The 26668-nt window shown below is 43.9% G+C and overlaps 2 protein-coding genes across 2 annotated transcripts; both read left to right on the top strand.

Moving 5' to 3' along the window:
- Window positions 1-662: 662 nt before the first annotated feature.
- Window positions 663-11261, top strand: notum1a (notum, palmitoleoyl-protein carboxylesterase a). Its single transcript, XM_048991191.1, has 11 exons — window positions 663-1357; window positions 5082-5134; window positions 5564-5659; window positions 6345-6405; window positions 7211-7269; window positions 7419-7521; window positions 7999-8190; window positions 8436-8533; window positions 8800-8947; window positions 9513-9560; window positions 9982-11261. The coding sequence occupies exons 1-11, from the start codon at window positions 1005-1007 to the stop codon at window positions 10286-10288; spliced, it is 1518 nt and encodes a 505-aa protein (XP_048847148.1). The 5' UTR covers window positions 663-1004; the 3' UTR covers window positions 10289-11261.
- Window positions 11262-20602: 9341 nt separating this feature from the next.
- LOC125717867 (myeloid-associated differentiation marker-like protein 2) lies at window positions 20603-26099 on the top strand. Its single transcript, XM_048991220.1, has 2 exons — window positions 20603-21133; window positions 21364-26099. Exon 2 carries the CDS (start codon window positions 21675-21677, stop codon window positions 22584-22586), a length of 912 nt encoding a protein of 303 aa, XP_048847177.1. The 5' UTR covers window positions 20603-21133; window positions 21364-21674; the 3' UTR covers window positions 22587-26099.
- Window positions 26100-26668: the final 569 nt, after the last annotated feature.

Here is a 26668-nt window from a genome sequence, read left to right as displayed (position 1 = left end):
GGAATGAAGTGTTTTTTCTTCTTCTCTCAATTGCATTAAAGCGGGAAATATGATCCTTAAAACATGCTTTAGCTTCAACAGCTGACATTCTGAACATTCTGTCTAATTGCAAACCACCGAAAATCAAGTGTTCACCTGTTTTGCTTACATTTTTTTAGTCAGATATTTTGAATAATCCTAATACTTCTACTTCATGTCATGACATATGTATAAGCAAATAAACACATAAATGTTTTAGGGATGATTCGTGCTATATAACTATATTTGCGGTAGCCTAAAAACTGTAAAATAACATCGTTTGTTGACGGCACGAGTCTTGCGTGAATTATCGATTTGATCTATTTTTGTTTTTGTTGATTTGAGTTTTTAAAGTGGCGTGCGTCACAAGAGAATTATTCTCACTGTAAATTTGTGTGGAATGACAAATGGATGCCCGAAGCCAAGTCAAACCACCACATCAAATAAAACGACGGAGATCAAAAGAACCAGCGCGTGGGCCTCTTTCTTAATAAATTAAAGGGGAGGGGGGCTGTCTTAGCAGAGCACGCCCTGCAGTACGTCCCTTTGCAATGATTGGTCCACGAGGGATCGGAAAGAGGGTAACGTTAGAATAAAAATCCAGAGCATATAGCAGGAAGCTTTATTAATTCTCTACATAGGGAACTAAATCAATGACAATATTGACAGTTCTGGTCTAGTAAAACACTGGGAATGTATGAAAAAGATGGTACTTAGACACTGATTTTACCTACTGTGAAAGTTATTTTTGTTTTTTTGTTTGTCTTTTGTACAAGGTGTAATGAACTGAATTTATTTGTACTTTATTTCAACTGTTCTCCGGATTTGATCTAATTACCGATATTGTCTCAAGTTAACGACATATTTTTGAGTTTCTCCATTCATTTTACACTACTTTATTACTTTTTTGTGTGTGTTTTGCTTCTAATAACAAACAGGGGAATCTGTTGGGGGGGGAAAAAGAAGTAAAAACTGCAAAAGAAGAAATGAACAGTGATCGCCTAAGTCAAAGAATGAGGACGATGAAGCTGTTTCATTCGGTTTTATTATTGGCATTACTACAGTCCGGAGCCCTTGAAGGCAGAAAATCCCGCGGGGGCCGTAACTCCCAGCCACGTCGGGCACAGCCTTCTCCTACATATCGAGACCGGGGGGACACCACCGAGAGCTTCTCCTTGGATTTCACCGCAGTCGAGGAGAATATAGACAACTTCATGACCCAAGTGAAGAACCTGGCGCAGTCGTTGTATCCCTGCTCCGCTCAGAATCTTGACTACGACATGAAGCTGCACTTCTTGGAGAATACATCAGTCACATGTAACGACGGAAGCCCGGCGGGGTACGTGCCCATCGCTCCAGTTTCATTCATTTTTAGTGTGAATTCACTTTGCACCGGTATACGGTTAAACGGAAGGCGTGTTAACAAAACCGTCAGTAGAATAACATTTATTGTACAAAATATACAAAAAAGAGTAACACTGTAACGTAAAACGGGGTGGGTGGGGTCAGTGCAATATAGTATGTGCGGAGGTATATAATAGCCTACAATAGTATAACTGTTACACAAATCAAGATATATTTTCAATGCTAGCCTTAACTGAATTTACATGTTATGTCGAGTTTATCTTATAGGAAACATGGCGGACTCAAAGAAGTTGGAGAAATGAGAGCGGAATACACAGGAAATAAGAAAATATTGCAAAGTAACATAAAAGATATTAAATAAATACATTACTTTCATACATAGGCCATTATATAACTCTAATATTAGGCTTAATGACCGTTGAACTCTAATCCCGCAGAAACTTATTTGGTGCATCAGTTATTTTTCGTGGCTATAACAGGTGTTTTGAGCTGTCCCGTGAATTTAATCGGCTATAGAAATAGAGCATCATTATAGGAAAGAATTACATTTGGCTTCAATAAAAATATTTTCTACATGTGAACATCTAAGGCAGAGCAGTGGTTGCGAATTTTAGTGTAAAGAAGTGTTCTTTCCGGTACAATGGTAATTTTCAATAGACTAACAAAAGTAAGAATTAGCAAAGGCAGACTGACGCTCCTTTCCCTGGTAAGCATATCAGCAACTGACATGAAATAAACCAAATGAAAACGTTTCTGTTTTAATACAGAATCGCAAGAGTGGGTGTAATAATGATTGAGTTAAAACCCATTAAGCCAAAGGTTGGCTTGTCGAACAATATTCGTCTTAATTTGTCTGATGCATATATTCGCAGTTCATTTGAAAACGCGAGTAGATGGCTTATTAAATTGCGTGAAAATCTTTTAATACAGATTTTTATTAGGTTTGTCTACAGTGTCCTATAGAGTTGCAGCAGTTTCTAGCAGTTTCACTCGGCTAGTGCAGTGTTACCCGTTGCCCGTCAAGGCGTAGATTGAACAGGCAAAGCCGATGCATTTGCCGTGCAAATTCCACTATTGCTGGTGCTGATGAGGAATGCCGATACTCACCGCTCGCATGGGACTAATTAAGCATTCGAAACTTACCTCTTTGGACTAATTATTTAACACCTCGCTATGGATTTGTTCGCTTTCCAGCGAGATGTGCACGCAAAAGGTCAGACATCGATGGGAAGTGCAATAAGAGTTCATACAGGCGCCGCTAGTGCGAACTTGGGGGAAGGGGGGGGGGGGTCTTGTGGACTCTGTGACCCATCAGCTTCCTCCTTGCCTAATGTGAAATTCTGTTCTTGGGTGTCTCCTCCCAGTCATGATGTAATTCAGATCAGGCTGCAGGCCAGAAAGCTGTTTAGGAAGGGGAAGAAGAAAGACCATGTTAATACTAACAGAAAAACACAGATTCTTCATAAATGTGTTTCTCGTTTGGTTCCGTAAGATGATGTTTGTTTCAGCTGTTTTGGAAGTAGGGCTGTCTGCTATAAATGCCACCCCCCGCCTGCGATTAGAGCTTGTTTTATTTCCCAGTAAGGGTAATCACCGTGAATGAATCAGGTATTACAAGAGCGTTTTCATTAGCTCTGGCCCATGTCTGGCGGCTGACATGATTCACCGTTACGGAAATACCGGGAAGTTGGTGGTCATTGGTCTCCGATTCAATCACACTGTCCAAGGCTCTGGCTTCGGAGAATTGTAGTTAGGGTACGAAAATCTGGAGGCACTTTAGGATGAAATAGTCATTTTATCCTAATTGTGAAACTGTAAAAAAAATAAATAAATTAAAGTGCTCATAAACCCACAGGTGTTTGCTTGTGGGCTTCAAAGTAATTAATATGCACTTGTTTAAAAAAAAAAATAACGTTTTGGGCAGCGGCAGGTTGTATTCTAAAGTATTTGAAGGGATCAAAATGATGTGAAAGGTTTTATGAAGGGGTTATTATCGATGTATAACTTAGTTGACGTTATATCTGTCCATCTTAAATATTTGCTTTCGGCTTGAAACTAAAGGGTGTAACTGAGAAACACACTGCGACAGCAACAACTAGCGTGCCTCTTATTGCAAATTTTTATTGCAACCACCATCTGTTCTTGAAATGTAAATCTATACAATGTAACAGTATAGTTCAGTTTTAGCCCCTCCTGTGGCATGTGTGTGTGTGTGTAGAAGAGTTTGTGGCCTCAGAGAGTTTAGGACTGAAGGGACACTCCTGTTTGACCAGTGAGTAAGGTATTTATTGCACGTTAATCCTGTACACATCCAGCCCTATGCACTGTAAGACACACTGATTTGCAGAGGTGGAAACTTCCGATCCAGGAAGTACAAATCCAGACCAAGATTTTGTTTCAACCAATCAGCTGGGTACTCCTTGACTGTGACTCTTTATGCTCAACTGGTTGGTTAAAATAAAATCTTGGTCGGGATTTGTACTTTAAGGACCTGAACTTTCCACCTCAGCTGATTTGAATGGAAGTGTCCAAAACCAGAAATGCTGAACATGTTGTATCATAAGATCCAACACAGTGCTTGGGTAGTTTTGGGTAACATAAGATTTGGTTCTTCTTACCTGGATGCTGATTATTCTAAACTGGATCAACTCCAGGTTTATTTTTGTTTTTACAGTGACATAATCACATTTGTTTCGGTGAATGTAGTGAATTGAAATCTGAATTGCTAGTCTTTCATCCTACCTTATTATGGGATGTGCGGTAAATGTACTTCAGCCTCAGTGTGTTTCACAGCCAGATTCATCCCTTTTCTGTCTGCTGGGAACAGAAAGTAACACCACTTTTACACCTCCCACAGTTACTACGATATTTATTAAAAGTGTTTATCTATATATTCTTGGTCAGTCATATTCATACAATCAAAATTTGATGTGATATGTAGAAAAACATAGATTTGTAAATGTGTGAACAAAACCTTACAAACGTACTTCACAAGCAACAGCACAGGAGAATGTTTAATATTGGGGGGAGGGGGACACAACTTCATCCATCCATTTTCCAAACCGCTTATCCTACTGGGTCGCGGGGGGTCCGGAGCCCATCCCGGAAGCAATGGGCACGAGGCAGGGAACAACCCGGGATGGGGGGCCAGTCCATCGCAGGGCACACTCACGCATCAGTCACTCACACATGCGGGCAATTTAGCAACTCCAATTAGCCTCAGCATGTTTTTGGACTGTGGGGGGGAAACCGGATTACCCGGAGGAAACCCCACGACGACATGGGGAGAACATGCAAACTCCACACACATGTGACCCAGGCAGAGACTCGAACCCGGGTCCCAGAGGTGTGAGGCAACAGTGCTAACCACTGCACCACCATGCCGCCCCCGGGGACACAACTTAATAAATACAAAGATCTATTTATTGGGGAGGGTGAATTAAACCAAATTATATATTAGGGATCCAAGTCCCCTCTCATCCCCCTGCTTCCTACACCCCTATTCACAAGCAGTAACAAGTAAACATTTAATTAGATGCCATTTCTTAATGATTGTAGGACGAGTGTATTGGTAACTAGTAACTAGCCTGATAATCTGCATTAGGAACATGACATGCCAGTCTGGTCATTCGGAGGTGGTGTTAAACCAGCTACTGGTTTGCTTTTGATTTAAACTTTTCCATTTTTGGGTTCTGCAGGTATTACATGAAGGAATCCAAAGGAAGCAAACGATGGCTGGTCTTTCTAGAAGGTCAGTGTTTGTTACTGTGAACTTTCACAGACAATTGGTGTGTGATAATGTAACTACACATTATGTAATAATGTTGCATTATGTAATAACTCTACAGAATTTAGCAAACTGAATGATGGTAATAATAACAATGATGATGATAATAATAGCGAAATGTTGCAATTCCAATTATAATGTAGTCTATAAATTTGTTACATTTTAGTTATTACTGTATTATATAACATAATGCATTATTGCACAATGTGAAACTGCATTATGTAATTACATCACATTATGTGATGAAAATTTGTTACATTTTGTCGAGTTATTACATAATGTGATGTTACAGATGCTAGGACATTAACAAAAATTAATACGTTCACTTGAAGAATTAATTTCGGGCACATGTTAACGTGTTCTTGTGCACAACAATGTGTCTGTTTTCACCAGGTGGATGGTACTGCTTTAACAGAGTGAACTGTGACGCCAGATTTGAGACAATGAGGAGGCTCATGAGTTCAACAAAATGGCCGCTCAGCAAGACAGGTTGGTTGTAGGACCCCCTGCAGATACCGAAATCCTAGATGTTCAAACAGGGTACTATTTGCAAATAATCTACGCACATCGTCCCGTATACTTTAAATCAGTATTTCCCAATCTGGTCGTCGGGGACCCGCAAGCAGTCCACGTTTTGTACCATATAAAATGTGGACTGTCTGCCAGGAAGCTGGGAAGGAGCAAACACGTGGACCTGGGGGTCCCCGAGGACCGAACTGGGAAACACGGCTTTAAATCATCTATAGATTACTTGTAATGCCTAGTACAATATAAATGGTATGTAAACAGTTGTTATTCTGTATTGTTCAAGGAATAATGACAAATAAAAAAAGTCTGTACAGTACATAGATGCAGCCTACAGCAGGGTCTGCCTACACATCACTTCATTCTTGTGGATTCAGCATACTGCTTGGCACATTACAAATTTAAGGCTTGATTTTTGCAACCTTCAGGAATTTTCTTTCGATTTACGGTGGGTTGAATCCACGGATGCGGACCTTGTGGACATAGAGGGCTGACTCTGGCTTCTTTAATAAGACTGATAACCTTGTGTTGTTATGAAAAGCTACAAGTGGCTAAAAGAATGTGAAATGGTGTTTTTCTTAAGCGCTGGCTATGGTGTGTGTGTTGTGAGTTTGGGAATGACGTTCCTTTGTGTCCCTGTCTTCTCCAGGGACTGGAATACTGTCGCCGCTGCCTGAAGAAAACCCACACTGGTGGAACGCCAACATGGTGTAGGTGCTCCTCACACTGGTGTTGACCCTGTGCTGTGTGTGTCTGTTTCTGTGTCTCTGTTTCTCACTGGTTTCTAGCTGTGAACGTGTGTGAATCTGAAAGGTGCACAAAAGTTTACGATGTGATTGCACAGATCAAAATGGATACAATTGGGGATGAACTCGGGATGCATGGTTTCTAACATCTTTGCATCGGTAAAATCCGGCTTCTATCCATCCATTTTCTGTACCCACTTGTCTTATTCATTGTCGCGGGGGAGTCTGGAGCCTATCCTGGAGGCTAGGTGCACAAGGTAGGGAATAACCCAGTATAGGGCGCCAACCAATCGCAGGGCTAAAATACGAATAATTTTTGACCAATAATTTTATATTCTCCCCCCCTCTCTAAACTGTTAGTCAATCTCACTGTCTCATTTCGAGTTCTCAAACAACATTGAGATTACATAGCATCATATTCTTTTGCATCACATCGTTTAGCGTTGAATCAAATTGTGTTGAATCAAATCATATGGAATCACACTGGATTGCAGTTGAGGTGAATCTTATCATATTGCAATGGTAGTCGCTTCAAATGCATCTTTAATGTATCGAATTGTTGGCAATGTATCGAGATGAGTGTCACACCGGCCTCAGAGATGGAGATGCACATCCCTAGAGTGTCGGGGGGTCCCAGGAAAAATGTGGTGGGTCAAGGAGGGGTCATGAAGCCTGGGGGGGGGGGGGGCTGCATTGCTATGGAAACAGGGGGCGGGCCTTGTGCAGGAGCGTGACAAGAGGAGTCACCGTGTGAATGCTGTCATTCCAGCTTCATCCCCTACTGCTCCAGCGATGCATGGAGTGGAGCCGCCGCCAGGACAGACCAAAGTAAGCAGACACCTCCTGAGCTGACGTATGCTGCACCCCTGTAGCACTAATGCATCACTGGTCTATAAATAATAATCTCTCCCACATGATGTATGTATGTACTTTCCAGAGTTTTTCGATATTTTTACGTTCTCTGCCGCTTTGTGCAGGTGGCTATGCCTTCATGGGGTCTCTGATCATAAAGGAGGTGGTGAAGGAGCTGCTGAGCAAGGGTCTGGGGAACGCCAAGGTCCTGCTGCTGGCTGGAAGCAGGTGAGCTGTGGTCCGCGCGTCTGTCTGTCTGTGTGCATGTGTGTCTGCAGGCTCTACGATTGCTGGTGAGGACAGAAAAGCTGATGCTGTAGGGATGTCCAGGGCTGGACTGGGATTAAAAATCAGCCTTAGACTTTGCAGTCCCCCATGATAAATTTTTCTGGGGGGGGGGGGGGGGGGGGGTGGAATTCCAATAAGAATTCTGCCAACGTTTTGCCGGTCCACTCACCCATCGGCTGTCTGGGAAAATGCCTGGGAATAGATCTTTTTTGCACATTTTTCATACTTTTTGTTTTGCTGATGCCGGTATTTTTTATTTTAATCGACTGTGATCTGTCTTTAGAGCTTCTGGTGAAGGGTCATGGATTATAGTAAAAAGGGGTCGGTGGGGAATTCAGGGTGTTACTGCATAGCTTTGGGAACGTGTGTGCGTTTCTGTTGCTGGGGCGACTCACACATCGTCCTCCATTGGGGCAGCGCCGGGGGGACAGGAGTCCTGCTCAACGTGGACCGGGTGGCGGAACTGCTGGAGGAACTGGGCCACACTGGGATCCAGGTCAGGGGCCTGTCTGACTCGGGCTGGTTCCTGGATAACAAGCAGTATCGTTGCACCGACTGCCTGGACACCATCAGTTGTGCCCCCACTGACGCCATCAAAAGAGGCATCAAGTAAGAACCGGCCCCCTTGGGGGTCATGTGACCGGTCACATGTTCTTAACATGGAAGAAAGCATTTTATCTCTGGAGGAATTTGCCATTTGTGTTTACGTGTTTGTCTGGTGGGATATGTAGCATTTTCATTCATTTGAACACATCACCAAACTTGTTTATAAATGGATCATTGAGCACTGTTGTGGGTGTTCCTCAGAGCATGGTGTGTGACCTCTAACCTTTGATCCCCAACCCAAACTGCAGGTACTGGAATGGGGTGGTTCCCGACCGCTGCAGACAGGCCCACCTGGGAGAGGAGTGGAACTGCTTCTTCGGTTACAGAGTCTATCCCACCATAAAGAGTGAGTGTTGCTGTCCGGGGAAAGGGCGTACTGGAGTTAATGCACTCTATGGCGGGTGCGTAGCTGCTGACTGACAGAGTGTGTTGTGTTTGTGTGAGTGAATCTTTCCAAACATTGTTATTACAAGCCGTATTTAAGTTTTTACATTTATATTTGTCACTAGTTTAACATATATGCCATTATTTTTGGTTTTGTGTATACTCACTATCTACGTCGTCCTCACTTTGAATGAAGTCTTCCTCACTTTGTGCATGCCCCCCCCACAGGTCCCGTGTTTGTGGTGCAGTGGCTGTTCGACGAGGCTCAGCTCACTGTGGACAACATCCACCTGACGGGGCAGCCACTGCAGGAGGGCCAGTGGCGCTACATTCAAAACTTGGGCAGTGAGCTGCGTAACACGCTGAAGGATGTCCCGTAAGCACCCTTTGCCCATAGCACTCTCTCACCAGGCCCATAGCTTGGAGGTGGTCTAAGGGTGTACTGACACTAGTGGATCTGGTGCCCAGGCATGTTTGACCCCCCCAAGTCTAGTTTGACTAGTGTAATCGTTCCTTACCATCCTCTTTGTGCCACCCCATTGAAGAGATGGGCCTGGGCACGGTTCAGTGGGTCTTGGGCATGGTACACATCCAGTGTGATCGCTAACTGTGCCCGAGCACAGTTGGACCTGGAAGTAACGAATCGGGTAGGCTGTACAGATCAGGTAGGCTTTACAGATTGGGTAGGCTTTACAGATCAGTTAGGCTTTACAGATCAGGTAGGCTTTACAGATCGGGTTCTGACAAACATTTAACTAACATTGCAGCAAAGGGATCGCTTTGGTCTATGGCAGAGGGGCAGCATTTGCTGGAAATTTGGGTTGACGAGTATCCAGGAACGACTGCATGCAACACACAAAAACTGAGATATTTGGTAAAATATGTGATTATCTTCTTCCATTTGTATCCATTGGTGTGTCATACTTTTATGTGTCCCCCAGGGCCATGTTTGCGCCAGCCTGTCTGTCACACGAAGTCATCACGAGAAGGTGAGAAACATCGATAGTTCCTCCTTGGTGCATTACCGGCCTGTTCATACATCACTTCTCTGTGTTCACTTTCGGGCTGCGGATGGTCGTGCATGCAGCAGCTTGTGTTCATGCTACATTTGGCTGCGGATGCTACTTTCTCTTGGTTGGCCTCTGCTCTGTGAAAGTCGGTGCTGCCATCTACTGGAAGTACCTAGTCAATTATCTTGGTCATATGCAAGATTTGCACGATCACTGCTATACAGAAAAAATCTGGGCTCCACGCGCACCGTCTGCAGACGTCTGCAGCCATCTGCAGCAAACCCCTGATGACAAAGTTTACGTTACGTCTCCCCATGAGCAAATGAAAGTATGAATTGGCCTTAAAGCACTGCCTGTGAAATGTCCCACGCCTGACGAGGTCCTCCTGTGTCCTGCACAGCTACTGGACGGACATCCAGGTCAAAGGCACCTCTCTGCCCAGGGCTCTGCACTGCTGGGACCGCAGTCTCCACGACAACAGCAGGAACAACAAGACGGCGCCCAAGGGCTGCCCCGTGCACCTGATCGACAGCTGCCCCTGGCCCCACTGCAACCCCACCTGCCCCACTGTCCGGGACCAGTTCACGGGCCAGGAGATGAATGTGGTCCAGTTCCTGATGCACATGGGCTTTGACGTACAAAAGATGGCTCAGCAGCAGGGCATGGACCCCGGGAAACTACTGGGCATGCTCAGTTCTGGCAGCTAAACAAACTCCGCCCCCTCCTGGCCCACTGTTTCCATGTACCTTTAATCTCAGCGCACATGTACCTTTGACAGCCCCAGCTGTCCTCTATGCATGAGGCAGGAATAATCTGGATCCCTACACTCACGACCCAACCTGGACCTCTCTTTCCCTGCCCTCCACCCTACCCTATGTCTCTCACCTTTACGCTGGAACATTTCCACAGCGACCCTAGAATCAGTCAGTCAGAAACCGTGACAACAAGGGGCTATCAGTCACCATGACAACATGGCACAATCCTTAGCTACCTTTTATTTAAATCTTTTGGTTGTAAAAGGAAGGTATTCCAAATATAATCCAGTTTTAAGGATACATTTTGTTTTTTTTTATTATTATTATTATTATTATTATTATAGTTTTGCCATTTTCATTGTTTATTCTGTCATTTTAAAGGAAAATATGAAAAGGACATTAATGTGTTGTCTTTATAGCGAAAAACGTGTGTAATGTATGTGTGCAAAGTACCATGTTCCCATCCTTCCGTATCCAGAGAGAGTCTGCTCTTCCATGGCTTTGCCACGCTGAGTATACTGACGCGCTTCAGCTTCAGATGGGCTGACCTCCTTCAGTCAAGTGAAGCTGGGATCAAAGATGGCTGGTCTGTTTGACTGCGGAGCAAACTGAGGAGTACACCGTCCCCAGCCTCAGTCGGTGGTTCACAGCCCTGCCAGATCAGGGAAACATATGCAGCGGTGGATTCTGGGAGCACTTGGAAAGAGCCATGATGATCTGTGCGGAGACTCAGTTCGGGATTTAATCATAGCACGTCATGTCGTCCGGAGGAATTCTCCTCTTCAGCCCGCTAAACTCTCATACTCTTTGGAAGTTAGTATGGACACACGTTGTCAGCCTTCATTATCCATTTGTCCCCATGAAAAAATACTGCTGTCTGCTGCTGCAAAAACCACACTGGTCAAGTCTTAAATTTTAATGCATCTCTTGTTGTGAGCTTGTCCTATAAAGTCTTATAAAATGCTGCCCCCTGCTGGATAGTCACAGGCAGTGCGGAATACTATTGAATACTATGCTTAGAATACTATTGATTGGCCTGTTGATGAATCGGAGCCAGTCTCAGATCTGCAGTCAGAAATGGTCTTTTCTCATGATAAAATATGGTACTTTCTGTGAATGTGGTTCTAAATCAGAGTGAGGATTCTGTGAGACCAACCCCCCCCCCCCACCACCACCACCCCCGACATATCCTGTTCCTCTTCAGCTGCTTCTGGTTCAAAACTAAATCCAAAACCAAAACTCATGAAAAAAAGTTGCCAGGTGTGCTTTCTGAGGGCAGGAGAGCTGTAAGGCAGACTGCTCTCCATCAAAGAGAAGCAGGGTTTATTTATGCATAGGTTAAATACACAATATTCTGGATCGCAGTTCCCATGGAAACTTATACAGTGTAATGCGTCGCTGCCTGTTCTTGAAGGGTTGATCGCCTTAAGATAAATTCAGAATCCTCTGTTAGAAGCTGTATAAGGTATGTTTGTCTGAAGACCTCCTTTATGCAGACCAAATAAATGGACACATGGCTGTTTGAATATGTTAAATAGAAAATCATTTTAATATAATGAAAGTTGGTTAATACGCAGTGGTATAATTAACTCAATGGATTTATACATCACTATAAGCAAGGAAATAATTATTACTAATTATGTTCTGTAACATATTTTTAAACAAAAAAGAAACTGAAACTTTGGTAAATTTACATATTTATTACATTATGTAAATCATATTTATATGAATTGTGTTTTAACAGAGACGTGATTCTTTGAAAATTGTAAATATTTTGTAATTGCATGTTTTTTGTAGCTAAAGAGTACATTTTTTTCAGAGACTGCCATTAAAATCCACCATGACTTACAGTTTTCTATAATCGCTAACAAGCGTTTCTCTGTACTGAAGTCACTTTTGCTAAATACTTCACGCAGTTTGCATTGCCAACATACAGCTCGGCCCAGCAGTTAATCTCACCTCCAAAATGCACTAAAACCATCAAAACACTTAATGTGCATCTCGAAGCAAACTCATTCTACCAAAGACTCATAAACGATCTCACCTGACAAGTATCCTTTGTCCCACAACACAATCACCTAAAGAACACTAACAATGGGGAGCAATAAAATATGCATCATTTTGTCCTGGAATGTATTTAATTTTTCATATAAAAGTATGTTACCTTAGAGAATAACATTGTTCCCTCTGTAGAATGTGTTATAGTGTACATTGCAGGAGTGAACGAGAAACACTGCAAGATGCTTCACTGATCTTTGTGTTCTTGTATATATTAGTCATTTCCAAAGAAAATGGAAAGCAAAAATGAAACTGCAGCATATATAAGTATGTAACAGTGCTAGTCCCGAATTTCTCTTCTGGAGTTGGCCGGAGGTTCTCATCCAGAGCCCATCTAATGTCTTCTCTGCTCTTATGTCTGTTTAAGTGTATTTCAGCCTAATCTAACCTTGACAGTTCTCAGGAGAAAATTCTAGGCATTCGTGACATCCAGTAAGGACACTTGGGCATGTGGGTGGGGGTCACATACCTTCCACCTCCACGCAGAAAGGAATTCTGGCCTCAGGATGGTGGCTGAAAATGTGACGACTTGGGTCGTGCTGAGTAGCGAAGTGCCATACTATTCCGTACAGCACCAAAGACGGGCATGTATCTTCTCACTCATCCATTCTCCTCTGCTGGCACAAGTCTTCCATACAGGTTATCTAGGAATGAAATGAGACACTCAGTGACTGAGTTGTGCAGCATGAAACGATCACTGGGTAATGCTGCACCCTGGGTGACACTGCACACTGGGTATTGCAGCACACTGGGTAATGCTGCACAATGGATAATACTGCACACTGGGTAATACTGCACTCTGGGTGATGCTGAACACTGGGTATTGTTGCACGCTGGGTGATGCTGCACACTGGGTAATGCTGCACACTGGGTAATGCTGCACACTGGGTATTGCGGTACACTGGGTATTGCAGCACACTGGGTAATGCTGCACAATGGATAATACTGCACACTGGGTAATGCTGCACTCTGGGTGATGCTGCACACTGGGTATTGCGGTACACTGGGTGATGTTGCACATTGGGTGATGCTGCACACTGGGTATTGCGGCACATTGGGTATTGCAGCACACTGGGTGATGCTACACACTGGGTATTGCGGCACACTGGGTATTGCGGCACACTGGGTGATGCTGAACACTGGGTATTGTTGCACACTAGGTAATGCTGCACAATTGGTAATGCTGCACACTGGGTGATGCTGCACACTGGGTATTGCGGCACATTGGGTATTGCGGCACACTGGGTGATGCTACACACTGGGTATTGCGGCACACTGGGTATTGCGGCACACTGGGTGATGCTGAACACTGGGTATTGTTGCACACTAGGTAATGCTGCACAATTGGTAATGCTGCACACTGGGTATTGCGGCACACTGGGTGATGCTGCACACTGGGTATTGCGGCACACTGGGTGATGCTGAACACTGGGTATTGTTGCACACTAGGTGATGCTGCACAATGGGTAATGCTACACACTGGGTAATGCTGCACACTGGTGATGCTGAACACTGGGTATTGCTGCACACTAGGTAATGTTTTACAATGGGTAATGCTGCACACTGGGTGATGCTGCAGACTGGGTATTGCGGCACACTGGGTGATGCTGCACACTGGGTATTGCGGCACACTGGGTGATGCTGAACACTGGGTATTGTGGCACACTGGGTATTGCGGCACACTGGGTGATGCTGCACACTAGGTAATGCTGCACAATGGGTAATGCTGCACAATGGGTAATGCTGCACACTAGGTAATGCTGCACAATGGGTAATGCTGCACAATGGGTAATGTTGCACAATGGGTAATGCTGCACACTGGGTATTGTTGCACACTAGGTAGTGCTGCACAATGGGTAATGCTGCACAATGGGTAATGTTGCACAATGGGTAATGCTGCACACTGGGTATTGTTGGACACTAGGTAATGCTGCACAACGGGTAATGCTGCACACTGGGTAATGCTGCACACTGGGTATTCCTCTAGAAACTTCTGCACCTTGATCCATGTTTACAGAGAAAATTCTTCCACCGGGGAAGGAATCGACTGTATCTTTATCGCATATATTTAGTGTAGATTTTCAATATTGTCTGTGTAGAAATGTAGCATGTTGGAATAATTCAGTTTTGAATGTGTTTAAGTTTCTAAGTTTTCAAAAGAGTATGCAAGCATGTACAAAATGGCCTCTAAATACATAAATTTTTGCTGGTGGCTGAAATTAAATTACAATAGAATCTACACTGCCAGGTTACAGTCCTGGTACAGTTTTGTTCCCTGAAATACAAACAACATTAATGTACCTCTACTGGTGCAGAATGTTCTTCAGAGTGCATTTCTGTACCTTAAAAGGTACATTTACCTTGTACAGTTCTTGTTGACAAGTAATTGTATCCAAAGAGGTACAAATTGGTACTTTTCTTTCAGACAGCGCATGAATTTTGCAAGATGTTGAATGCATTTTGTGTCACAGTAATGAAAAACAACCTAATGTCTAGGCCACAGAGTCTGCTGTTGTGCTAAAGATGTGATGAGTTTCCAGAAAGTGATTTCAGTGTAGAGAAATATTTTTCAGCAAATGCAAAAAATATAACATCATATTAGATTACAAAAATGTACAAACCGGATTCCAAAAAAGTTGGGACACTAAACAAATTGTGAATAAAAACTGAATGCAATGATGTGGAGATGGCAAATGTCAATATTTTATTTGTAATAGAACGTAGATGACAGATCAAGAGTTTAATCCGAGTAAATGTATCATTTCAAAGGAAAAATATGTTGATTCAAAATTTCACGGTGTCAACAAATCCCAAAAAAGTTGGGACAAGTAGCAATAAGAGGCTGGAAAAAGTAAATTTGAGCATAACGAGGAGCTGGAAGACCAACTAACACTAAATAGGTCAATTGGCAACATGATTGGGTATAAAAAGAGCTTCTCAGAGTAGCAGTGTCTCTCAGAAGCCAAGATGGGTAGAGGATCACCAATTCCCACATTGTTGCGCAGAAAGATAGTGGAGCAATATCAGAAAGGTGTTACCCAGTGAAAAATTGCAAAGACTTTGCAGTTATCATCATCAACTGTGCATGACATCATCCGAAGATTCAGAGAATCTGGAACAATCTCTGTGCGTAAGGGTCATGGGCGTAAAACCATACTGGATGCCCGTGATCTCCGGGCCCTTAAACGACACTGCCCCATAAACAGGAATGCTACTGTAAAGGAAATCACAGAATGGGCTCAGGAATACTTCCAGAAACCATTGTCAGTGAACACAATCCACCGTGCCATCCGCCATTGCCAGCTGAAACTCTACAGTGCAAAGAAGAAGCCATTTCCAAGCAAGATCCACAAGCTCAGGCGTTTTCACTGGGCCAGGGATCATTTAAAATGGAGTGTGGCAAAATGGAAGACTGGTCTGTGGTCAGACGAGTCACGATTCGAAGTTCTTTTTGGAAATCTGGGACGCCATGTCATCCGTACCAAAGGGGACAAGGACAACCCAAGTTGTTATCAACGCTCAGTTCAGAAGCTTGCATCTCTGATGGTATGGGGTTGCATGAGTGCGTGTGGCATGGGCAGCTTACATGTCTGGAAAGGCACCATCAATGCAGAAAAATATATTCAGGTTCTAGAACAACATATGCTCCCATCCAGACGTCATCTGTTTCAGGGAAGACCCTGCATTTTTCAACAAGATAATGCCAGACCATATTCTGCATCAATCACAACATCATGGCTGCGTAGGAGAAGGATCCGGGTACTGAAATGGCCAGTCTGCAGTCCAGATCTTTCACCTATAGAGAACATTTGGCGCATCATAAAGAGGAAGGTGCGACAAAGAAGGCCCAAGACGATTGAACAGTTAGAGGCCTGTATTAGACAAGAATGGGAGAGCATTCCTATTTCTAACCTTGAGAAACTGGTCTCCTCGGTCCCCAGACGTCTGTTGAGTGTTGTAAGAAGAAGGGGAGATGCCACACAGTGGTGAAAATGGCCTTGTCCCAACTTTTTTGGGATTTGTTGACACCATGAAATTTTGAATCAACATATTTTTCCCTTAAAATGATACATTTTCTCAGTTTAAACTTTTGTTCCGTGATTTATGTTCTATTCTGAATAAAATATTGACATTTGCCACCTCCACATCATTGCATTCAGTTTTTATACACGATTTGTATAGTGTCCCAACTTTTTTGGAATCCGGTTTGTATATTATCATGAAAACACACTGAGCAAAAAGGGTGGTTCCGTCAGATAGTCGAACCTCGGATTCAGGAGGAACAGTGTGGTTTTCACCCTGGCCGTGGAACAGTGGATCAGCTCTATACTCTCGGCAGGGTCCTGGAGGGTGTGTGGGAGTTTGCCCAACCAGTCTACATGTGTTTTGTGGACCTGGAGAAGGCATTCGACCGTGTCTCTCGGGGAGTCCTTTGGGGGGTGCTCCGGGAGTATGGGGTGCCGGGCTTCCTTATAAGGGCTGTTCGGTCCCTGTACAACCGGTGTTAGAGCTTGGTCCGCATGGGCGGCAATAAGTCGGCCTCGTCTCCGGTGAGGGTTGGACTCCGCCAGGGCTGCCCTTTGTCACCGATTCTGTTAATAACTTCAGAATTTCTAGGTGCAGCCAGGGCGTTGAGGGTGTCCAGTTTGGTGACCTCAGGATTGGGTCTCTGTTTTTGCAGATGATGTGGTTCTGTTGGCTTTATCAGACTATGACCTTCGGCTCTCACTGGAGCAGTCCACAGCCAAGTGTGAAGTGGCTGGGATGAAAATTAGCACATCCAAATCCAAGACCATGGTCCTCAGCCGGAAAAGGGTGGAGTGCTCTGTCCAGGTCAGGGAGGAGGTCCTTCCCCAAGTGGAGGAGTTTAAGTATCTTAGGGTCTTGTTCACGAGTGAGGGAAGGATGGAGCGGGAGATCGACAGGAGGACCGGTGCAGCGTCAACAGTGATGCGGGCTCTGCATCGGTCTGTCATGGTAAAGAAGGAGCTGAGACAAAAGGAAAAGCTCTCAATTTACCAGTCGATCTACGCTCCTACCCTCACCTATGGTCATGAGCTGTGGGTAGTGACCGAAAGAATGAGATCGCGAGTACAAGCGCCCGAAATGAGTTTCCTCCGCAGGGTGGCTGGGCTCTCCCTTAGAGATAGGGTGAGGAGCTCAGTCATTCGGGAGAGACTTAGAGAAGAGTTGCTGCTCCTCCGCATTGAGAGGAGCCAGATGAGGTGGCTCGGGCATCTGATTAGGATGCCTCCTGGACGCCTCCCTGGTGAGGTGTTCCGGGCATGTCCCACCGGGAGGAGGCCCCGGGGAAGACCCAGGACACGCTGGAGGGACTAAATCTCTCGGCTGGCCTGGGAACGCCTCAGGATTCCCCCGGAGGAGCTGGATGAAGTAGCTGGGGAGAGGAAAGTTTGGGTTTCCCTGCTGGGACTGCTGCCCCCCAACCCGACCTTGGATAAGCAGAAGATATTGGATGGATGTATAGGTGGTTCAGCAGTCAGCACTCTTATCTTCTACCTCTAGGCTTGGGAGAATCCAGCCTTTGCGTGTGTGGGGGGGGGGGGGGGGGGCAGGGGAGGGTGAGTTCTCCCTGTGTTGTACAGTTTTCCTCGAAAAGTGAAGTTCAGTTAATTGCCACTTCTAAGTTGGCTGCAGTGTGTGGTTGAGTGGGTATGAGCCCTGTAATGAACGGACATCCTGTCCAGGGTGTCGCCCCTGCCCTGTGCTGCCCGGGATGGGCTCCTGACCCACAATGATCTGGATAAGCAGTGGGAACATAAGTGACAAAAACAGGAGATGTTTGAAAAATCAAGGCATTTATTACAGTGAAATATTTAAAAAACACTTTTGTCAAGTGCAGAAAATTTACAAACAATTTTTAGTAAAAGTCTTGGGAATGGATCACATTTGTGTACATATGGATTAAGGTTATATTAAAACTTATATTATTAGTAACAGGTGAGTTGGCCAGCAGGAAAAACAGCTACATGAAAAGAGTCTTTTACATCTGGGGGAAAGTTTCTGAGATATAACCCATAATAACAGCTACATCACGAGTTTCCATAATATATGAAAATACATATGATTAAGATCGCATATCAAATCATATCTTACTAAAACATAAATATCTCACCTTTGCTATTTCCCAAATTGATTACTCAATTGATATTTATAATAAATTCCAAGAATTGAAACTAAAACCATGGCCACTTTCCCAGAGTATTAGAGAATCAATGTCAGAACAGGTCACAACTGAAGGACAAATTTCCAAAACTCAATTCCAGTGAGTAAGTAAGTACTATTTCTGTGGACTTGGCTACTTTTGGAACACTTAATGAAAGTTCTTTGTTGGATTACATGAGGACAGAGTGAGTTTTAGTTCCCAGTACTGTAACATATCATGAGAAAGCCTGACTTTACATCGTTGGTAGTCTCATCTCAAAACTAACACAAAATGGGCTGAGTGAATTTTAGAAATAAAATCATTGTATTATCCACAGCAACTTTATTCTATGGTGTTGTGGTAGGCACAACTTTGTAAAATGTAACAGATAAATTAATTATTCAGTCATAAGAACATAAGAACATAAGAACTATACAAACGAGAGGAGGCCATTCGGCCAATCAAGCTCGCTTGGGGAGAACTAAACTAATAGCTCAGAGTCGTTAAAATCTTATCTAGCTCTGATTTAAAGGAACCCAAGGATTCAGCTTGCACTACATTATCAGGAAGGCTATTCCATACTCTGACTACACACTGTGTAAAGAAGTGCTTCCTTAAATCCAGCTTGAAATGTTCTCCCGCTAATTTCCACCTATGTCCACGAGTTTGTGTATTTAAACTTGCTGAATTTCTAATTCTAATTTCTAATTTTTAATGCTGAAGTAACTATTTGGTTGAACAGCATCCAAACCTGTTAGAATCTTATATACCTGGATCATGTCCCCCCTCAATCAACTAACAACGTGCCTACATTAACTGTGAACACGTTGTTAAACTGTCGTCACAGTCAGGGCAATCTGACCAATGGCTGAGCGTCTTCTTAATCTTTCCCCATCCCTCATCATGCTCATCTTCTGCTGATAATGCTACACCTCATCACTGAGTTGTCACACTGTAACATTCACAACTTACATCCCAGCGGCGATAAACAAGGTTAGTGGCCTTTGGCTGTTTACAATTGCTAGTTACTGTAGGTATAAGAAGCCACACAGTCAACACAACAGTGGTCTAGTGACCTAAACTGTGGGTCTATTTTCATTGCTGTGACAGAAAATGCATTCGATGCATTCAAACTCATCCACCAACAAAAATGTATGTATTTAGAGCCCATTTTGCACATGCACACTATTTTCAAAGCTTAAAACTACATTATAAACTGTATTATTCCAACTTACTACATTTCTTCAGTGACAATATTGAAATATGTTGAAAATCTATGCAAAATATATATATAATAAAATGCAATAAAAATTAAAGCAGACACAGTTGATTCCTATTTCGGCCGAACATCCTCCCAGTTTCCACATCTTTGGAATGATTTTGTCTGTGAGCACGGATCAAGGTACAGAAGTTTCTAGAAGAAGAGTGACAGTGAGAGGACGACACATGTGTGCCCAACTGTCCTTACTGGATGCCACGAATGCCTAGAAATTTGGCCTATGCGCTGCAAAACTGGACAAGGCTAAACGAGACTTTCACAGAACTTCTGGTCAAATCCAGAGGAGTCAGGGTGTATTTTAATGGCAGTCCCTGAAAAATGTATTCTTTAGCTACAAAAATATGCAATTAATTTTTTTTTTACATTTTTTAAAGAATCACTTCTCTGTTATAACATAATTCATATAAATATGATTTACATATTGTAGTAAATATGTAAATTTATTATAGAAGCTTTTTTTTCAGGATTTTTATTGTTTAAAATTATGTTACACAACATACAATTAGCATGCAAAATTGCAAAAGTGACGTTTGTAAGCGATGGTAAAAAAAAAAAAAAAAAAAAAATGAAAGCTCAGAGTCCTGTTTTGGGAAACACTGAGCACTCTGTTAGTCCCGGACCTCCGCCCCGCCCTGGTCTAAAAGTCACAGCCCCTAATATGTAATTACCCAAAAGCACAGCCTGTCATTTTTTTTCCCAACTCTGACCAAAATCTGCCCCTTTTCTGCTCCTCTCCCCTCTCATTACTCCCAGAAAAACAGCAGCAAGGCGAGCAGGATCCCCCCCAGCTCCCCCAGAAACGTGCCTCCCCCACGCCCAGGCTCTGCTCTGAGACGGCACCTCCCATCCCCGCTCCACTGCGGCACACGAGACCCTCCTATTTATAGTGCTCTGGTGGCCCTGAGCTCGGCATGCTGCCGGTCGCGTAAATAACATTCCCTGACAGACTGCGAAAGTCACACAGCCACGGAGAAGAGCACGGATCAGGCAGGAAAAGGACGGAGAAAGAGACGGGAGAGAGCGAGAGAGAGAGAGAGAGAGAGAGAGAGAGAGAGAGAGAGAAGGAGAGAGAGAGAGCTCCTGGATCGCCCAAGTACTGCAACCAGGACAATACGGACACTGCCACAGCGTGATTCTGGTTTCTTCGGGCTAGAACCTCAGGCATAGCACTGCACCATCGACAGGATTGGCCAGCTTGTGTGTTCTAGTGGCCTTCGTCCACCCAGCACCGTCCACAGCGATACAGTGCGACGACCCCATTCCTGGATCAGCACTGCACTGCAGGATCTTAAAGGTACTTTATGCAAAACAAGAACATGTCATTGCCTTTAAAAATAGAGCATGTATTGTATTTTACATGAATAGATCTCCCTATATTAAATATCTGTGAATATATATATATATATATATACAGGTTAGATATATATGATTAGGTTAGATTGTAGTAAGTGGTAAGAAAGATATTGTTTACCCAGGTAATATTTCATCCGCTGATTCTCTAGTGACGTGTCATGTCTGGCACAGGAACTCGGAATGGGCCTTGAAATCAATCTTTTCTGGCGTGCTTAAGCACAGGCACGTAGGAACACTGACGTACCGCGCCGTTTGCTGGATTCCGCAGGAGAAACAGCATCTGTAATTCGAGCCTCAGACATACTGTCTTAATTACAAAGAAACGCACCAGGGAGTCGTGGCTTGGATTTGTAATTAGACCCGTCTATATAAAGAGCAGGTGGGGTTCTGGGAGGGGTCCTGTGATACCCGTTTGGGAGAATAAGCCCAGGATTTGCCAAGGGAGGGGGTAGAGCCGCCGTAGCAGTGAGAGATTCCTGGTCATGGATTCCCAAGGAGAACAGTACCTGAACAAATCGGCAGTGCTGTCGCCGCTGGGCATCGCGCGGATGATCCAGATCGGCCTGGGATGCACCACCATGAGTCTGGTAGCACACCAGGCAGGATTCAGCGCCAGCTACGGGACGTTCTGCATGTTCGTGTGGTGCTTCTGCTTCGCTGTATCCCTGGTGATCTTCACGATGGATGTCACGCGGCTGCATGGCTGCATGCCCATCTCCTGGGACAACTTCACGGTGGCCTTCGCCATGCTGGCCACACTCATGTACATCACCGCCTCCGTGATCTACCCCGTGTACTTCCTGCAGGCTGTCTGTACTGAACTCCGCTGTGAGGAGCGCAACTATCGGATCGCTGTCACCGTCTGCTCCAGTATCTGCTCCTTCGCCTATGCCGCCGAGGTCCTGCTCACTCGAGCCAAGCCGGGCCATGTGGTGGGATACATGTCCACCGTGTCTGGCCTGCTCAAGGTCGCCCAAGGTTTCGTGGCCTGCATCATCTTCGGGGCCCTGGCCAATGATGGCGGGTTTAACCGCTATGTTGCCACCCAATATTGCGTGGCAATCTACAGCCTGTGTTTCTCCGTGACGGTGGTGGTGGTGGTCCTGACCGTCTCCGGGAAAACCTCATGGGTGCGATTTTCCTTCGACCGCTTTGTGATCATCTACACCTTCTTCGCCGTGCTGCTCTACATTAGTGTTGCCGTGATCTGGCCCATCTTCTGCTTCGACCTGAGGTACGGGTACCCCAGGCGGCCCCCGGAATGCCTACGAGGAAAATGCCAGTGGGACAGCAGGGTGGTGGTGGCCGTCTTCACCTACGTTAACTTGATCTTCTACTTGATCGACTTGGTCTATTCCCAGAGGATCCGCTTCATCTCTCAGGCACCGGCCTGAGGATGAACGTCAAGGGGGGTGAGGGGGTGAGTGGGGGGCAAATGCATCACATGACACAGACTCATAAGTTCTGAACTCCAGGTCCACCATCCTATAGGAAAGTCCAGTGACAGCTTTGGCTGCATCACTGGGTGACTTAGCGGTCTGCAAATATCAAATTAATAGCTTTTAATTAGGAAGAGCTACAAGCCTAAATATGTAGCCTTACCTCCTGTTCCACTCCCCCATCTCTAGTTCCCCCAGTCAGCCCACTTTGTTAAATAAAGTATCACAGTCCTTGGGATGAGGGACTGTGCTCAGAGTATCTTATACAGCACTGTGCAAAAATTTTAGGGAGTCAATGAAAATGGTGTTTAAATGATCTTTATGTTGGTGTAAAACTATTATGATACCTCTGTCCGACTTAGTCACTGCTAACCCTCTCCTAAAGTCACCCCAGTATTTGCAGCGACCATCCCACACACCCATGTATTTTTTGAGTCTACCACTAGCACACCTCATATGTCTAATCAATATCTCATTCAGTGATTTAAATTAATTTATTAATTAATTCAGCTGGTGATGAAATTTAACAAATACATGGAATGACTGAGGTGCCCCTAAGGAGAGGTTTGGGAACCGAAGCAGTGTTCATCTAGCTGTCCAGCAAGATATCAGTAACCTTTTGGAGAATTCTAGTGAGTTTTTAATGTGTTACTCTTAACTTTTATATATTAGAATGTTAGATAATGTCTTTTGTACTAAGCAAATATATACTTGCTACCCAGATAAATAGCTTTAAATATCTCCTTTGACTGCCTAAGACTTTGGCACAGTATTGTACCTGGTCCGTTGGAGGAATGACAGAATTAAGGAGTTAGAGTCTGACCCATTCCATCTACAGTGTACAATGCCCCCCCCAGCACCACCTCACACCCCTGAATCCTGAATATGGAACTGGGTGTGGCAGATGAGGGACTCATTCATTCTCTTTTATTTATTGTATTTATAGCAAAGGTGTTCCTATTCTATTGTTGTGTTTTGTTTGATGGCAGGATGAGCTACACATGTAACTTCCACGACGCTTTACGTCTCATATCATCTGTCTTGGTTAGTACTGTATATGTCAGCAGACTGGTGAAGAAGGGATGTTCTGGACTTCCTGTCTGGAGGGACAATTCCGGTCAGATAAGTACAAATCCAGAACAAGGTTTTGCTTCAACCAACCAATTGAGTATCACAGTCACAGAGTCCTCAACTGGTGGGTTGAAACAAAATCTTGGTCTGGAGTTTTACTTTCTGGACCTGAACTTTCCACCTCTGCTCAGGTACATCTGTCATTCACAGTGTGCAAATGGCCTGGCGCCCCCATGCCATCCCTCAGTTTCAGGATCTAATGTTTGCGAAATCTCTAGAAAGTCTAAGGGTACCTTCCACCTGCTACTAATGAGAAGAGATCAGATCCGAATGTATTTGGTGGATGTCAATCTACACAACACCGTATGTTAAATAAATCATTTTGAAGACAGTTTCTGCCTAAACAAATGATAGCAGCTTAACCAAACCAACCCAAAGTAAGCTGGATCTGCATTTATCCTCAGGATAGTTTCTCTGCTGACTAGAACTGGTTAACATTTTCATGAACTCTGTGTCTTTCATATATTTTATACATGAGTGTGTGCAAGTGAGAATACTGGAGCAAATGCTATTTTCTTGTCCTTGCAAAATGCTTTATAGCATACAGGCACACCGGTAATTATTGACTAAAATAAAACTAAACTTTAGGGTGGGACATACATCACTTGGTTAAATGAACAAAGTAAACTTGACTGACCTAAAACTAAATGGTCTGTGTTATAATCGTTGAGATTAATAAATATTTGAATGTTCTGCATGTGACAATGGAAGAGCAAATTGCCAAAACTCGCTCCATCCATTTTTTTGTTTGTTTTTGAGACCTAAAGTCAGACTTTCTTACCATATATCACAGTATTAGGAACCAAAATTCACTCAGTCTTCATGTAATCGAATAGAGAACTTTCATCCAATGTCCACATCTAAGTAAATCCACAAAAATCTTCTCCAAAACGTATCCCATGGACTGAGAGAGATTCGGAAATTTGCTCTTCAACTGGCGTACTGGGAGAAGGGTTGTGTGATCAGGGGCTTGTAGGAAGAGCAGAGGAGTGTGTCAACAGCAACCCCAGTCTGACAACTTCACGTGTTGATATGAAAAATGCAGCCCCACCCCCCCAAAGGCCAAGTTTGTAACTGCATAGCTGTAACTACCAAAAGGTGAAAAAGCAAATATTGCATCATATTTATCAAAGTGTATAAATGTTTGATGCAACTGTTCTTTGGTGTTGTCACTTCCTGTGGGTATTGGGGGTGTAACATGCACATATATTCCACAGCAATCCGGCTACTTCATTTCATAAAAACATTTTCCAGAACTGCTTCTACAGGAAACAGAGACACCAGGCAGAAATTATGGAGATTTCAAGGTCTGCTGCTAATAAAGTAAATATTGGGAAATAGTCATATCTTTAGGGGAATAACATGTATTTATATGATGATTCCAGGAACAGGTTTTGGAAAATTACTATAATATTTAAAATATTTACATATTAACTATAATGATGTACATAGTATCTATTTATCATAAATTACAATGGACATGTTGCAGCCTTAACTGTGTAATTGTAGATGGTTTCATTATTGCGGTTCAATCTAATTATAGGTCATTAGGATCATTAGCCATTTAAAACACAGTTATTAATGAAGGAACAGCTGTGGGGGGTGTCAGGAAATTGTGGTTTAACTACAATTTCAGGTGGAGGAATTCAGTGCCACCATCATTTATGCATTCTCTGTGAGATGAATGTGCCCCCCCCTCCTATGCCTGTGCCTTGTTCACATGGTCCAAGGCTGAGGAATGCAGGGGTTGGCCTGGTAGGGGAAATCCGAGGAATCTGCTAGCCAGAAAGAGCTTTGAAATGCTGCTCAGCTGTTAAGGAAGTCAGCTTTTTGGCTCTGCAGGCAGAACCACAAGCAACCGGAGAACAGGGAGACCACACCACAGGGATTCTCCCCCCCCCCCAGAACTTCACAAATGCCCAACAGAAGGTGGGGTGCAACCAACCTGTTGCACATTGTTGGGATTTCAAACATTGCAGTCAGATCAGACATGCCGCAAAAGCATCTGGCTCAGATTTTAGTAGTACTGCTTTTAAAATGTCTGGCAGCAAGAATAGATGTGTGCTTATCTCTCTTAACTTTAAATATGATCTCTGATTCCGCTCTACCCTTGCATCCTTAGTTCTGTGCAAATACAGTTGTGTCGTTCTTGAATGATCTGTTCTGTTTGAACAAAACTTTGAAGTGAAGGAAATGATTTTGGTCACTGCACCAATTTCTTCAGTTGTTCAGTGAGTGATTCATTGTTCAGTTTGTTCATGAATGAGATCAGTGTACTGGATCGTGAACAAATCGTTTAGCTGAACAAACTCTAAAAAATAAATTAGTTAAAATGAATCATGGTTTTCTTGGTGTGCACACCACAGACTGACCCATCTAGTCTACATACTAACATTATGACAAAAAAGATACATCAGCACAATTTCTTCCACAGGAGGCTGAAGAAATTTGATGTGGCCTACTACGATGCTCACTATCTTCCACCAGTGCACCTTTGAAAACATCCTAACTTGCTTCATTACTGCCTGGTATGGCAGCTGTACCACCAGAGACCAGTGTTACCCAATCTGGTCCTCGGGGACCCACAGACAATCCAGGTTTTTGCTCCCTCCCAGCTCCCGTGAGCTGGGAGGGAGCAAATATATGTACTGTCTGGCAGGGAGCTCAGACGGAACAATAACATGAACCAGCTGTAAGTCCCCGAGGACCATATTGAGAACCACTGCTATAGATTATCACTGGGTGCAGTCTAGATAACATTTACATAGAGAGGTGTGTGCAGAAGACCCCGATAATTATCAAAGTCATTCCAGCCTCCGCAAGTCTTGCAGATGATATTCCAATTTCTGACTCAGAACCAGAAATTGGGATTAACACTTCTAACGCTGTGACACCTGAATGCTAAG

The sequence above is a fragment of the Brienomyrus brachyistius genome, chromosome 22 (assembly GCF_023856365.1).
Source record: "Brienomyrus brachyistius isolate T26 chromosome 22, BBRACH_0.4, whole genome shotgun sequence".
NCBI lineage: Eukaryota > Metazoa > Chordata > Actinopteri > Osteoglossiformes > Mormyridae > Brienomyrus > Brienomyrus brachyistius.
The sequence above is the reverse complement of the archived record's forward strand: the minus strand, read 5'-3'. Positions and strand labels throughout refer to the sequence as shown.